The 15,000-nt window shown below is 41.2% G+C and overlaps 1 protein-coding gene, 1 long non-coding RNA gene and 1 pseudogene across 5 annotated transcripts in view; 1 reads left to right on the forward strand and 2 right to left on the reverse strand.

Annotated features, from left to right (window-relative positions):
- The window catches only part of LOC118495149, an 18,303-nt gene extending 13,990 nt beyond the window's left edge, over window positions 1-4,313 (reverse strand). The window contains exon 1 of the long non-coding RNA XR_004897473.1: window positions 4,304-4,313. This is a non-coding gene — a long non-coding RNA (uncharacterized LOC118495149). The remainder of the gene's footprint in view (window positions 1-4,303) is intronic.
- The window catches only part of LOC116057041, a 395,907-nt pseudogene that overhangs the window by 256,902 nt on the left and 124,005 nt on the right, over window positions 1-15,000 (reverse strand).
- Window positions 7,310-15,000, forward strand: part of LOC116057056 (AP-2 complex subunit mu-B-like) — a 26,677-nt gene continuing 18,986 nt past the window's right edge. Inside the window, exons 1-2 of one of the 4 annotated variants that reach the window (XM_031309478.2) lie at window positions 7,310-7,510; window positions 9,060-9,172. In XM_031309478.2, coding sequence (XP_031165338.1) covers window positions 9,099-9,172 — 74 coding nt within the window. In that variant the 5' untranslated portion in view covers window positions 7,310-7,510; window positions 9,060-9,098. Of the gene's footprint in view, window positions 7,511-7,622; window positions 7,762-9,059; window positions 9,173-15,000 lie in introns of those variants that run through there. The other 3 variants (XM_036001637.1, XM_036001639.1, XM_036001638.1) reach the window with 3 other exon arrangements.

The raw sequence follows: 15,000 nt of genomic DNA on the forward strand, positions 1-15,000 counted from the left end.
CCTCTTCCTCGGCCTCCTCTGATTCTCACTCTTCTCACTCGTACTGCTCCTTCCATTGTACTCCACACAGACAGCTTACCTGTGGCTTATTTATAGTGCTTAGGCTGATTGCAAAGTGAACTAATTATCTGAAACAGTTTTCACATGTGAAACAGTTGGCAAAATAGTGTTAATGATAGCCATACATGTGTATAATTTTGCTAGTAGTGTGTTGGAAATGTGGTAATTGAGTGTAAGCACAGAGTTGTGTTTAAAGTTCTGCAAAAAGAGTGTTGTGCTGTGAATTATGCCTACAGTTTTGCAAAGTGTGTGTTACAAAATTGCAAAATGAGTGCAAAGCAGTGTTTGTGCTTTTAGTTTTGCAAACTCAGTGAGTGGTTTTGCTATACGTATTAATAGTTTTAGAAATTGTGCTACAAGATTCACGATTAGCGCTTAAGCAATCAGAAAAAACTGTAATCATTAAAGCCTCTGCTTGAGGCTGCTGCATGTCAAGGTGAGTGCTGATTGGCTGATACACGTCTAACATCTACCAACCAGATAGTGTTGTGGGCGGGACATGAAGTGAGATCAGTGGTGAGGTAAACGGGAGCAGAGGGAGAGACTCAGAGCTGTAGCTGAGACAAAGTACAACACCTTTTATTTCATTAACTTTATAATAAAACACAGATACAGATCATCTGCAAACTGCCAAATATGGGACAGAGCCTTTCCAGCTGCTGCTCCACGACGGTGGAAGCTGCTGCCTTCACATATCAGATGGTCTCCCTCCATTTCTGTTTTTATATCTGGGATAAAGACCCATTATAACTCTCTAATCTCTCTATCTGGTCTCATCATGTCATCATTCTGGGTTTGGGAACTGCTGCTTGTTGTTGGTGTTGGGATCTTCTTTTTGGGTTTTGATATTTACATTTTAATGTTCTTTTATTCAGCACTTTGGTCAGATTAATGTGTGTTTAAATGTGCTCTAGAAATCAACTTTACTGACTGAAAGGTAACATAAGAAACATTTTACAGACCCAGAGATATGTTGATTATAATAATTAATCAGAAATCACAATCAGAACAGTTTTATAGTTCATTAATAATGTTTATTATACAGACGATAGATTATAGATATAGACCAAGATATAATAACAAGTTTATAACACTGACAACACTGCAAGATACAACTATTATAAATGCATTAAAGACAATTCACATTCCTTCATATATAATATACAACATCACATAATCTTTAGATTTAAAATACATCTGGAACACACACACACACACACAGACACACACACATATATAAAGGTAAAATGATTTGTAATAAAACTCTTAGGTGACAGTAATGTTAAAAATTGAATTCCCAACATGTTAAACTATTAAACCAATGTCTCCTAACAGAGCAGACCCCCCCACCCCCTATAATCACACGCATCCACAACAACATCACGAAAAGATCAACTAACTCAATATATATATCTATATATATATATATATATATATATATATATATATATATATACACAACATACTAATCCAGACGATAAGGGAACATCTGCACCCTGTCAGGATCAAAGGTTACCTTCTAACATTCAAAACTTATTTAATATTATTATAATAATAATTTTGGGTATTTATGTCTTATTTCCCATCATTTCTGTTTGTTGTTTCTGTAATCTCTCTCTCTGTCTTTTGTGTTCTAGTTTAAATGTTTTCTCTGCATGAATGTGTCCCATCTCTTGTTTTAAAGCCAGTGTATACCAGGCTGTATTAAAGCCAGTGTATACCAGGCTGTATTAAAGCCAGTGTATACCAGGCTGTGTTAAAGCCAATGATGAAATGATCATATATGCATATTAAGTGTGTGTGTGAGCTGAAAGCTGCTCTCCTCTCCGTGTCCTCAGGTTCACAGCGACTACAGCAGCACAGAGCATCAGCAGCAGGACACTGAGCACTGAGCATCGCACTTTGAAGAAGGTGGAGTAAATCTCAACGGGCTCCATGTACACTAACACAGTTCTGTTGGTTGACACACACTGATCATAATTTAGAACTGCACACCAGTACTCCCCTGCATCTCCCACTGAGATATTAGAGATAACCAGACGCCCATCATTATTATCGTACCAGCTCACTCTGCTTATGCTCTCATTAGACGTTACACTGAAGATTCTTCCCTCTGTTCGGTTTGACTTGATGAACCATTTATGCAGTATACCCTCTCCCCAATCTGTGCATCTGAGAGTGACTTCTTCTCCCTCTGAGTAGAGCTCTACAGCAGGGGGGGCAAATTTGGGGCACACCAACAGATTATACGTTTGCTCTCTCATAGAGGCTACACAGGTGTACCAACCTGAGTGATTTAACATTAGAGATGAAAACACCAGCAAGTAGTTTTGGTCTACTGAAGGAACAGTCTGGTTTTGTAGTCTTGGGTCAGTGTGTGAGTGTGTGTTGGAATTAAACTTCTTCCAGCGTGGGGGCTGTTCATCAGTGGAGTCAGTGATAGTGCACGGCAACACAGCGGTCTCTCCCACTGAGCCGTAGATTGTCTCATACCGTGGTCTCAACCTTACAATTTGACTGCTAACACACTGCTGTTGGTTCATCATCAGACACCTGTACCGTACCATACTGTATGTAAAGTCTGTTGCTGTGACGTTGGAAACACGAAGAGCTGATGTGATTGTCACCACTTGGTATCTTCCTCTAACATTGTCCATCACTGATGTCGTATCGTCCCCAAAAACTCTGCTCCATGTTTCTTGCTCATATCTAAAGTCCTGTTTGAGCCACTGGACATCCAGATTATCAGCTGCTCCCTCACATGGCAGGTCCACTGGTTCTCCAAGTCTCGCTCTGATAAATCTCTCATCTATTAAAGTACAAACAGTAATAGTGAAGTTGTTCTCATGCGTCACGTTGCCCTCAGTCCAACACTCCTCTCGGTACGGGCCGGAGTCTGAATGGGTCAGGTTGAGGATGGTGTAAGAAGAAGTATCCAGTCGTTGTTTCAGGTGTTCAGGTACTGAGGAGCTGTTGGACCAGAGGTCAGAGGTGTTCCACAGGACAAGCTTCTCCTCACCAACAGATCTGGAGATCAGGCAGGAGTTGGTGTTCTCTGGGAGGTTGAAGGTGTAAGAGTCTCTTTCCCTTTGGATGATGATCCGTTCTTGTGCATGGATGTTGTTGATGAGAGCAAACAGCAGGAAGGAGAGCTCTGTGACTGCAGCCATTCTGCTCCGAGGTCGACAAACACTGACACCACTCAGCTCATATACTCTCTACACCAACCCTCATCAGCTGCTGCTCTTTACCTGTTGTTACCAAACATGACTTCTTTATCTCATCATTAGAGGAAACTTTGCAGCATCAGCTCTCTATCCAGTAATCAATGTCCTTTACACGAGTCTAAAACCACAGGGCTGACGGATCTTCATGCACACATTGTTCAGAGAGGAGAGAGAGGTGTGTGTGTGTGTGTGTGTGTGTGTATACGTGTTTGCATGTGTGTATATGTGTATGCATGTGTGTATATGTGTATGCATGTGTGTATATGTGTATGCATGTGTATATGTGTATACATGTGTGTATATGTTCATGCATGTGTGTATATGTTCATGCATGTGTGTATATGTGTATGCATGTGTGTGTATGTTCATGCATGTGTGTATATGTGTATGCATGTGTGTATATGTGTATGCATGTGTGTATATGTGTATGCATGTGTGTATATGCATTTGCATGTGTGTATATGTGAATGTATTTTCTGGTCATTTCAGGTTGTGGTTCTTCAGTTTAATTTTCCCTCATCAGCAGCTTTAAATTAATTTAGAATTTATTCAGAATTATAACATTTCTTTTGGAGACAGCTCTCATCATCAGCTTATCTTTTTCTTCTTTTATCAAACATGACTTCTTTATCTCATCATCAGAGGAAACTTTGCAGCATCAGCTCTCTATCCAGTCATCAATGTCCTTTACATGAGTCTAAAACCACAGAGGCTGACGGATCTTTATGCACACATTATTCAGAGATAAGAGAGGGTCACGCAGTTACAAAGTGCTTCACACACATTACATATGAAGAAATAAATAAAAAGAAACATGAGTTAAAAAATTTTAATTAATTTAAAATACAGCACAATTGGGGTGCAGCAACTTTACACAAAGGCTAAAGTATAAAGGTGGGTTTTAAAAAGTGTGTGTGTGTGTGTGTGTGTGTGTGTGTGTTTGTGTATGTGTGTATATGTGTGTATATGTGTATTGTAACAATTTGACCTTTCCGGGGTGCCAGACAGAGAGAAACAATTTTATATTTTTAGGGAAGAGGTCAAATATACACAGGACTATTTTCATTTAGCCCTTACTAACCACCAAGGTAACTCATAAGATTTCATCAGACACAATAAACCTACAGACACAAGTAATTTCAGTTCAATACAGTGTATTATACAATCCAGCCCAAACATACCCCACAATTTAAATTTCAATAGATCATTTACCTCTATAAATCACAACAGTTCTCTTTGAGATCCCCAGCAGAACCCCCAAACAAAGAAAACAGTCAGGTTCCCCAACGAGAATTAATCACCATCATAGTGAAGCCTCTTGTGTTTAGTTGACAATCTTTGATTGTCTCCTTAGCGGAGTTACCTCGTACTACGGCCAATACTCCAACGTTACTCCGGAGACTACAGAGCTGTGAGCGTGGGGTTGAGGTTTTCCGGTACAGTCTCCGAGGAAGAAAGGAAGACGAGTAATCCGTTTAGAACGAGGCTAAAGAAAACGGGACATTTTGCTTGATGCCAAAGGCTGGCAAGCTACGGAGTCACTCACTGGACCGACCCAGCCTCTTCCTACTCCATGGGTAACTCCTGATTTCCACCGGCTGCAGAATGTGTCGGCTCCGTGCTCCGCCGTCCGTCAATACCCACCAGGTTTGTTTGTTTGTTTGTAGTTTATTTGATTAGGACAATGCACATTAATGAACATTTCTGTAAATGTAAGGTCTGGATTTGTTGCGTAACGGCTGCGGCCGTGACTGACAGCTGAAGTCACGAGGACCCACGAGATCTCACGAATTCACATACTGTATGATCACGCGATATAACAGGATGTAGTTTCTATAAACCACATGTGTCAAACTCAAGGCCCATGAGCCAAATCCGGCCCATTGCAGATTTAGATCCGGCCCGTATATCAATTTGGGTTCACAATAAATTTTGGTCCGCCTAGTTGTGCATGAAACCAAAAAACAGCAAAGTGCACACTGTAGATGATCCGTAATCTGAACAGATTTAGTCTCTCTGACTTCTAAACGTCACTATCAGTCACACAACATGTGTTCTGTACAGAATAAGCCTTTAAATCAGACAAATATCAGTTAAAATCCCTCCAATTCAAAATCAATAAAAAGTTTATATAAAACGTCATCATGTTGACTCGATTCTGAACCAATCAGCTGTTAGATCAGCTGAGAGGCTGGTGTTTCCCAGCATGCCCCTGGGTCCGCCTGGGTCTTGCAGTCGGTGAAAAGCAACTGCTCATTGAGTATCGGATACAATTAAAACTATTGAGGAAATATTGTCCTTTGACATTGGTCCAGTATTAAACGAGATCGCTGCAGTCGGCAACGGTGAAACAAGCTACAATGTGAGTTAATAGGACAATTGTCCAGCTTGTATTTACGTTCATAAAAGTGCTCGTTTTGCCACTGACAGGCTCAGATTAATATTCTAAGTGTCTGACAACATTATGGAAAGGATTTCTAAGGAGGTCGACCTTTCTGTTAAAGAGTAAGATCCTTTTTTTAAAACATAAAAAGTCCGCAAAATTGCGTTCGCTAAACCCACCAGACTCCATGTAAATAAACAGTAATTTTAGCATCGTAAAATGGACATTCTAGAACATCTCTGAGCTCTGAGGCTTCCTCTGGCTGTCTTGAGCCTGTGTGTGTAGGGTGCACGACTATTTCATTCCAATTTTGGGTCTGTCAGTCACAGTGAAAACCGGGGACATTTCGGGGATGTTTTGTGTATTTGTATCTTTAAGCATCAATAAAAAAAATAAAAAATAAAAAAAACAAATCTAACCAGCATGCATTGGGCGGCGATTTCGATTCTGCAGAGATCTGGCTCAAGTCGAATGAGCCTAATGCCAGCGTAGTTAGGGAGGCGGACTGGGAGTGTGTCTGTGACAGGACCAAAACATATATATACTGTATATATACATGTGTGTGTATATGTGTATGCATGTGTGTATATGTGTATACATGTGTGTATATGTGTATAAATATGTGTACATGTGTGTATATGTGTGTGCACGTGTGTATATATGTATACATGTGTGTGTATATGTGTATGCATGTGTGTATATGTGAATACATGTGTATATGTGTGTATGCATGTGTGTATATGTGTATGCATGTGTGTATGTGTGTGTGTGTGTGTGTATGTGTGTTTATGTGTGTGTGTCATCTTGTATTTATTTATGTCATGCATGATTTTTGCCTAATTCTTTCCTTGCTTGCTTTTATTTCAGAGTACATTAAGGATGGATCCAGTTCTCCTCCATTAGATCAGCTGGCAGGGCTGGGTGACGTCACTCAGGCCTGCTGTGTGATTCATATGCAGAGTTTCCTCTCTCCTAACACACAGAGGAGGAAGGGACGCGTCCCATTCTGCTCCCCTGCCGCCTCGCTCAGCGTGAGTGAGAGTCGGTAAATCCTTTTTGTTAAAAAATGAAATCGCCATCACCCAACCCACCAGACTCCATGTAAATAATCAGGACTTTTATCATGGTAAAACACACTTCATTCAAAGTGGACAGAAACTAAATAAAACTACCAAAAGCCGTCTTGGTTCATCTTTCCACTGTTCCAACAATCACCACTCTGGTTTGGTTGAAATAAACCCTTAATTCACCCATTTACATGTGGAGATATGCTGGCTCTATACATGCTAAAAGTCCTGATTATTTACATGGAGTCTGGTGGAGATATGCTGGCTCTATACACGCTAAAAGTCCTGATTATTTACATGGAGTCTGGTGGAAATATGCTGGCTCTATACACGCTAAAAGTAGTGATTATTTACATGGAGTCTGGTGGGTTTGGTGATGGTGATTTCGGGGCTGTTTCATGTTAAACTAAAAGGATTCTACTCTTTAATAAAAGGTCTATCTCTGTAGGGATCCTGTGTTGTTCTCATCAGACACTTAGACACAGACACATGCAGAAATAGGGTCCAGGTTGAAAAATACCGAAGTCACCCTTTAAAATAACATTTAGTGCAGCAGGAGGAATCAGGGTGAAGGAGGGTTGTTGATCTGAATGGGACGCGGCAGGGCCGGGCTACCGTCAGCTGACAGTCCGCTCCATCCACCGACATCTTGCCTCAGTCCGGAGGAACCGGAGGACACCGGAGGAACCGGAAGACACCGGAGAGCCCGCTTTTTCACGGTCAAACGTCCGGATGGAGTGACGGCGGGGCGCGCAGCCGGAGATACACAGCTGGTAAGAAGCTAAGAACACCACTATCGGTGTTTGGATGTGTCTGTCTGTCTGTCTCTCAGTCTGTCTCTCTCTGTCTGTCTGTGTCTCTCTCTCTCTGTCTGTCTCTCTCTCTGTCTGTCTGCACTGCAGCAGCGGAGTCGTCACCGTCTGGTCTTGTAAATAACTAACGTTAGCCGTCGCCGCGAACGTCCATTCAAAATCCTTGTATTTTAACGATGTAAAGCTGATCAATACCGGAGCTTCCTGTGCAGGTTGTGATTTGTTATCAGTTATTAATCAATAGGGGCCACCTTTCAATTCGGCGCATACTAACAGCAGCTGTGTTAAATGTATTTTGTGTTTCATCGATTAATAAGGTTGTTTTTTTAGCATTAACGTTACAGCGTAATGTATGTGACTGGGCGGTAACTTCATCCTCAGTGAAACGTTAAACGTTTAAATATGACCGGAACAAGATGTCATGTTTTTTAACTTGTGTCCCGAAAGTACCAGAAGACCCTACATTAATTAACCGGTCAGTGTCCTGATGGTTATGTGTGTAATCGAGTCAAAATATATGAGAATACATTAAAATGTCAATTTTCTAAATGGAGTTCTGAATGCGTTTTGTCGATCAGACGCTGTAACGTCATCGTTAGCTTCTATACATATAGTATACATTTGTTAATGTGCTTAGCATGTCTCTTGTATGTTGATTTGAATATAAATAAGGGTAGCATTTATATATGTGTATGTATAAAATAACAATGTAGCTGACATGTTTCTGTGAGTTAGCTAAATGATAGTAACGTTATGGCCGTTCATTTCGACTAATTTGCCCCTTTAACATTACAGCAGCTAGTTAGCAAGTTAGCTTAGCTGCCACCCCTCTATATATTCAAATCAACATGTAAAACCAGTAATGCTAACATACATGCAGCTAACGTTTCTCTCCGACGCTACAGCTTCTGATCGGCATTCAGAACTCCATTAAAAAATCTGACATTTTAATGTGTTCTCATATGTTTTGACTTAACTACACACATAACCGCGAGGACACTGAATATTGGGTAAAGATCGGTTCTTCTGGTACTTTCGGCCGACAAGTTAACTAACATTACATCTCATATTGCTCATGAACTCCCTTAATATGTGTGTGTGTGTAGTGACGGGATGAAGGCGACATTATCACATTAAATTAGGATGTTTTTACATTGACTCTGGTGTGGCATCACAGAACCAGATGAATAGGAGCTGGGTCTCATATATAACCCTCCTCTTAGCACTTTATTTACTTTCATGTTATATTTTTCATTTTCATTTTATGTTGCACATTTTCAATTTCTTAAGATTGCTATACTGTTTGGTTCTGTCTCACTTTGGCACTATTTAGAATATATTTATAGTACTGTATATATTGTGTATATAAGATAAGACATATTTTATTAATCCTGCAAGGGGAAATTTAAATTCCAAGCTGCTTTATGAAGGGTTCCCATCCTGTATTTTACGTATATATATATCTCGTGGTTCTGATCAGCTGTGACTAACGCCTCGCCATGATTTGCAGTGACTCGTGGTTATGATCAGCTGTGACTAACGCCTCGCCATGATTGGAGGACTCTTCATCTACAACCACAAGGGGGAGGTGCTGATCTCGCGGGTCTACCGCGACGACATCGGGTGAGTCCTGCAGCGCTGCCCTAGTGCCCACGAGCCAACAACACCAGAGGTCTGTACTACGAAGTGAGATTTGGCGTTAACGAGCTAACTTCAGGCTCAACCCAGGGTTTTCTGTACTATGAAGGTGGATCACTTGTGATCGGGTTCAATCGCCGTGGTAACTTATGCTGAACACCTAACCTGGTCGGGAGGTTAAGTTGGAGATTAGAGATCAACCGGTGTTAAAGCACCGCCCACTGACCAATCAATACTCGACTGATAACGGCGTCACCGTTCTTAGAAGATCAGAGAGAGAGAGAGAGAGAGAGAGAGAGAGAGAGAGAGAGAGAGAGAGAGAGAGAGAGGTGCGATCATAAAAGTTAAAACATTTAGAGACCGACGACCCCGTTAACATTCCCTGATGGGTATATTTATGAAACATATAGATTCAGATACACTTTTATGCACCAATTTATGGTGAAATACCTCCATTGAGCCTATGTGAAGAAAAAAGCACAGATGACAATTCAAAATATATCAAACATATAATGGAAAGTATGTTGTTACGTGTCATTGGGCATTTTTAAGTGAGTATATGGAAATCAGGGTTTCTTAACCTTTTTGACCTTGAGGCCCAATTTTTATAGTACAAAGTGGCCCGGGGCCCATTAAATATTAATATTATTAATAATAATATATTAACACTGTATAGGTTTAATTGGCTTCACTCTCGGTTTGATTTGTATTCAATAATAAAACCAAATCCACTTACTGTTTAACAAGCAAAAACCTTGTCAAATAAAATGACATGAGAAAATGGGATCATCACAAAGACTTTTATTAAACGTTTATGTAAACCTGCACACATACTGTATCAAGACACCCAACAGGCTGATAATTCATGGACCAAATCAAGCTGTGACAAGAAAAAATGTCAAGGATCAAGTCAGGCTTTTTAATAATAATAATAATTAAAAAAAAAGACCAATAGTAGGATTTTACTTTAAATTAATAAAAAATAAATTATATATAAATCATTCAATCAATAAAATGAGGGTGATAAAATAAATGCATTCAAATACTATAAATCTATAAATATAAATAAATAAACTGTAAATGAAATTGAAATAAAGTGCAAATGAAACTATAGCCTTATAATCTGTAAAGCCATTTGAAAATTGCTTCAGCAGTCTCCATTTTTGCATGGCAGAACCAGAAGAATCTTTATATAAGTGACAAATGAACAATGACACAAATAACAACAATTAACAACAATAATACAACTCCCTTTTTATCTTCACCTCTTAATGAGACACTGGGCCTGCCTCTGAGACGTAATCAGATCCAGTCTGGGTGGAATGGGAGAAAGGCTCACTCCCAGAGTAGCCTCCAGTGTTGCTCTGAGTCTGTTTCGGCCTTTGGTCTTAGTTGTGGCCACAATGGAGAATCCTGATTCACACAGGTACGTAGTTGTGAATGGGAGAAGGAGTTTCACAGCCCTCAGTGCAAGACATGGGTACTCCTTTGAGACAGCAATTCAGAAGGAGCCCAGGTCCAGTTTGCCCCACTGCAGCTTTAAAGTGCTGTCAGTGGAAACTTCCAGAAGCTGGGATTCCAGGTGTGAGGGCAAAGCAACATCATTTGCAGTGGAATCCACTGAAAATGGGTCCAAAATCCACATGTTTCCCTCTCTGGGATCCTCAGGAAAGTAGTCACCAAATTTCTCTGCCAGTTGTGAGAGGTGCTGGGAGACTGAGTCACTGATCTTCACCTGAGGGGAGTTTTCCAAAATGTCAGACAAAAGTGGAAACATGTCCATCCTCTTTTCCTGGGCCCTCGTGGTCCACAAAGCAAGTTTCCTCTCCTCTTGTCTGCAACACAAAATATGTTGCTGCTTCTTCCTTGAAGTGAGGTGTTCAGTTGGTTCAGTAGTGAAAAAATGTCACAGAGGTAGGCAAGCTTGGCTGTGAACATTGTGTCAGCATAGTAATGTGCAAGATGAGATTTTTTCTCACTCCTCAGTTCAAACAAACGATTGAGGACCAGTCCTCTTGAGAGCCATCTCACTTCACTGTGATATAGCAGCTGGACATGATCTGCTTCTATGTCCTCACAAAGCTTAGCAAAACAGCATTGTTTTTAATAAAGTTTATGGTTTTCACACTTACATCCATCACCTGGTGGATATCTGGTGACATCTTTTTTGCTGCAAGGCTTTCACAGTGGAGAAAACAGTGTGTCCATTTAGCTTCTGGTGCACGATCAAGTATCTGTCTAATGACACCATGATGCCTGCCAGTCATTGATGCTGCACCATCACTGCACACCCCGACACAGTTCTGCCAGTCCAGGCCGTTCTCAGTGAAGTAGTTATCCAGGCAGCGGAAACATTCCTGAGCCGTAGTTCGTGTTGGTAGCTCTCCACAAAACAGTATGTCTTCGTGCAAACTACTGTCCCAGCGATAGCGAACAAAAACCAGCAGCAGTGCAGCATTCGTGACATCCGTGGACTCGTCTAATTGCAAAGAAAAAAAAGGGCTACTTTTTATTCTTTCTGTAAGTTGATGCTGTATGTCTGAGGCCACGTCCGCGATACGGTGACTCACCGTGTCGTTTGAGAGTGGGATGGTCAGCAGCTTTTTTGCAGCGGCCTCTCCGATTAGCTCACGGCACATATCAGCAGCGGCAGGCAGAACCAACTCCTCCGCTATGGTGAATGCTTTCTTACTCTGTGCCACACGTCTGGCTACGAGGTAGCTGGCTTTCAATGCACATTTAGAGTTGCTTGTCAGTGACACGACAGACCTTTTCTGCATCTGCAGCCCACTTTCCTTCCTCTTAAAATATTCCACCGGCTTTCCCACGAGCATCGGGTGCTTGGTCTCTAGATGCCGCTGTAGTTTTGAGGGCTTGAGGGCTTCGTTGGACAGCATTAGCCCACACTCCACACTTTTGGGGCTTTTGGCACTGCCTCTGTTCCTCCATTTACGAAACCGTATTTAATGAAGTCGAGATTGTATTTCCGCAAAAACTTTGTCTTTTGGGTGGGGGTGTCGGCAGGACGTTCGTCTTCATTTTTTCTTTTTAAAAACTTCTCCATTTTTGCTGCGAAGTAGACAGTCTTCTTCTCTGTGTATTGGCTAAGCTAAACAACTGAGTGATGCATTACCGCCACCACATGGTCGAAAGCTGCACGCAGTCCCGCGGCCCTTGCGGCCCACAGGTGCAAAACTGAAAGTTTTTTGCGGCCCTCTAGGGGGCGCTGGCGGCCCAAGTTTGGGCTACGTCAGTGGTTAAGAATCACTGACGTAGACTACACCACTGGATATTGATAAGCTAAACGTTGTGATTTACGCATAACAGCGTCGGCTTTTTTGCCAGCTTTCCTTCCTGCATTTTGCCTGTAAAACCGTGTCTGTGTTCTTCATATTTATGTAGAATTATAGTTTGTTCTTCTTGTTTAAAATATGCAGCTCTGGTAGATGATTGTGATTGGTCGTGGTGCGCAAACACCGCCTCTTTTATGTGAACGCGTCGCTGGATTGGGAAACCCCGATGGTTGACTGAACTAGTTGATAACCAGCGTCGTGACCCAGCTGATGCAGGACCGCGGTTGTTAGGTTAGGTGAAGACGGGGAGCTGAAATAAATCCAGGACATGTTGATCTCGCTTCATAGTACAGGCCTCAGGTTTACATCCAGTTAGGGCTCTGTGTGTGTGTGTGTGTGTGTGTGTGTGTGTGTGTGTGTGTGTGTGTGTGTGTGTGATGTAAAGGTTTTGCTGCAACTACCCGATCGTGTAGATACATGCTGCATAACATCAGAAGGATTCGTCCCCTTCTAACGCAGAAGGAGGCTCAGGTTCTGGTTCAGGCTCTAGTCCTCTCACGTCTAGACTACTGCAACTCTGTCCTGATTGGCCTGCCTGCATGCTCCCTCCTGATTGGCCTACCTGCATGCTCCCTCCTGATTGGCCTACCTGCATGCTCCCTCCTGATTGGCCTGCATGTGCCATCCGGCCACTGCAGCTCATTCAGAACGCAGCAGCTCGACTTGTCTTCAACCTAGTACTCTCATACAGTACACTAGTACTCTCATACAGTACACTAGTACTCTCATACAGTACACTAGTACTCTCATACAGTACACTAGTACTCTCATACAGTACACTAGTACTATCATACAGTACACTAGTACTCTCATACAGTACACTAGTACTATCATACAGTACACTAGTACTCTCATACAGTACACTAGTACTATCATACAGCACACTAGTACTATCATACAGTACACTAGTACTCTCATACAGTACACTAGTACTCTCATACAGTACACTAGTACTCTCATACAGTACACTAGTACTCTCATACAGTACACTAGTACTATCATACAGCACACTAGTACTCTCATACAGTACACTAGTACTATCATACAGTACACTAGTACTCTCATACAGTACACTAGTACTCTCATACAGTACACTAGTACTCTCATACAGCACACTAGTACTCTCATACAGTACACTAGTACTATCATACAGCACACTAGTACTCTCATACAGTACACTAGTACTCTCATACAGTACACTAGTACTCATACAGTACACTAGTACTCTCATACAGTACACTAGTACTCATACAGTACACTAGTACTCTCATACAGTACACTAGTACTCTCATACAGTACACTAGTACTCTCATACAGCACACTAGTACTCTCATACAGTACACTAGTACTCTCATACAGTACACTAGTACTATCATACAGTACACTAGTACTCTCATACAGTACACTAGTACTCTCATACAGTACACTAGTACTCATACAGTACACTAGTACTCTCATACAGTACACTAGTACTCATACAGTACACTAGTACTCTCATACAGTACACTAGTACTATCATACAGTACACTAGTACTCTCATACAGTACACTAGTACTCATACAGTACACTAGTACTCTCATACAGTACACTAGTACTCATACAGTACACTAGTACTCTCATACAGTACACTAGTACTCATACAGTACACTAGTACTCTCATACAGTACACTAGTACTCTCATACAGCACACTAGTACTCTCATACAGTACACTAGTACTCTCATACAGTACACTAGTACTATCATACAGTACACTAGTACTCTCATACAGTACACTAGTACTCATACAGTACACTAGTACTCTCATACAGTACACTAGTACTCTCATACAGTACACTAGTACTCTCATACAGTACACTAGTACTCATACAGTACACTAGTACTCATACAGTACACTAGTACTCTCATACAGTACACTAGTACTCTCATACAGTACACTAGTACTCTCATACAGTACACTAGTACTCATACAGTACACTAGTACTCTCATACAGTACACTAGTACTCTCATACAGTACACTAGTACTCATACAGTACACTAGTACTCTCATACAGTACACTAGTACTCATACAGTACACTAGTACTCTCATACAGTACACTAGTACTCATACAGTACACTAGTACTCTCATACAGTACACTAGTACTCTCATACAGTACACTAGTACTCTCATACAGCACACTAGTACTCTCATACAGTACACTAGTACTCTCATACAGTACACTAGTACTCATACAGTACACTAGTACTCTCATACAGTAGACTAGTACTCTCATACAGTACACTAGTACTCATACAGTACACTAGTACTCTCATACAGTAGACTAGTACTCTCATACAGCACACTAGTACTCTCATACAGCACACTAGTACTCTCATACAGCACACTAGTACTCTCATACAGTACACTAGTACTCTCATACAGTACACTAGTACTCTCATACAGAACACTAGTACTCTCA

The sequence above is a fragment of the Sander lucioperca genome, chromosome 5, assembly GCF_008315115.2.
Source record: "Sander lucioperca isolate FBNREF2018 chromosome 5, SLUC_FBN_1.2, whole genome shotgun sequence".
In the NCBI taxonomy this organism is placed as follows: domain Eukaryota; kingdom Metazoa; phylum Chordata; class Actinopteri; order Perciformes; family Percidae; genus Sander; species Sander lucioperca.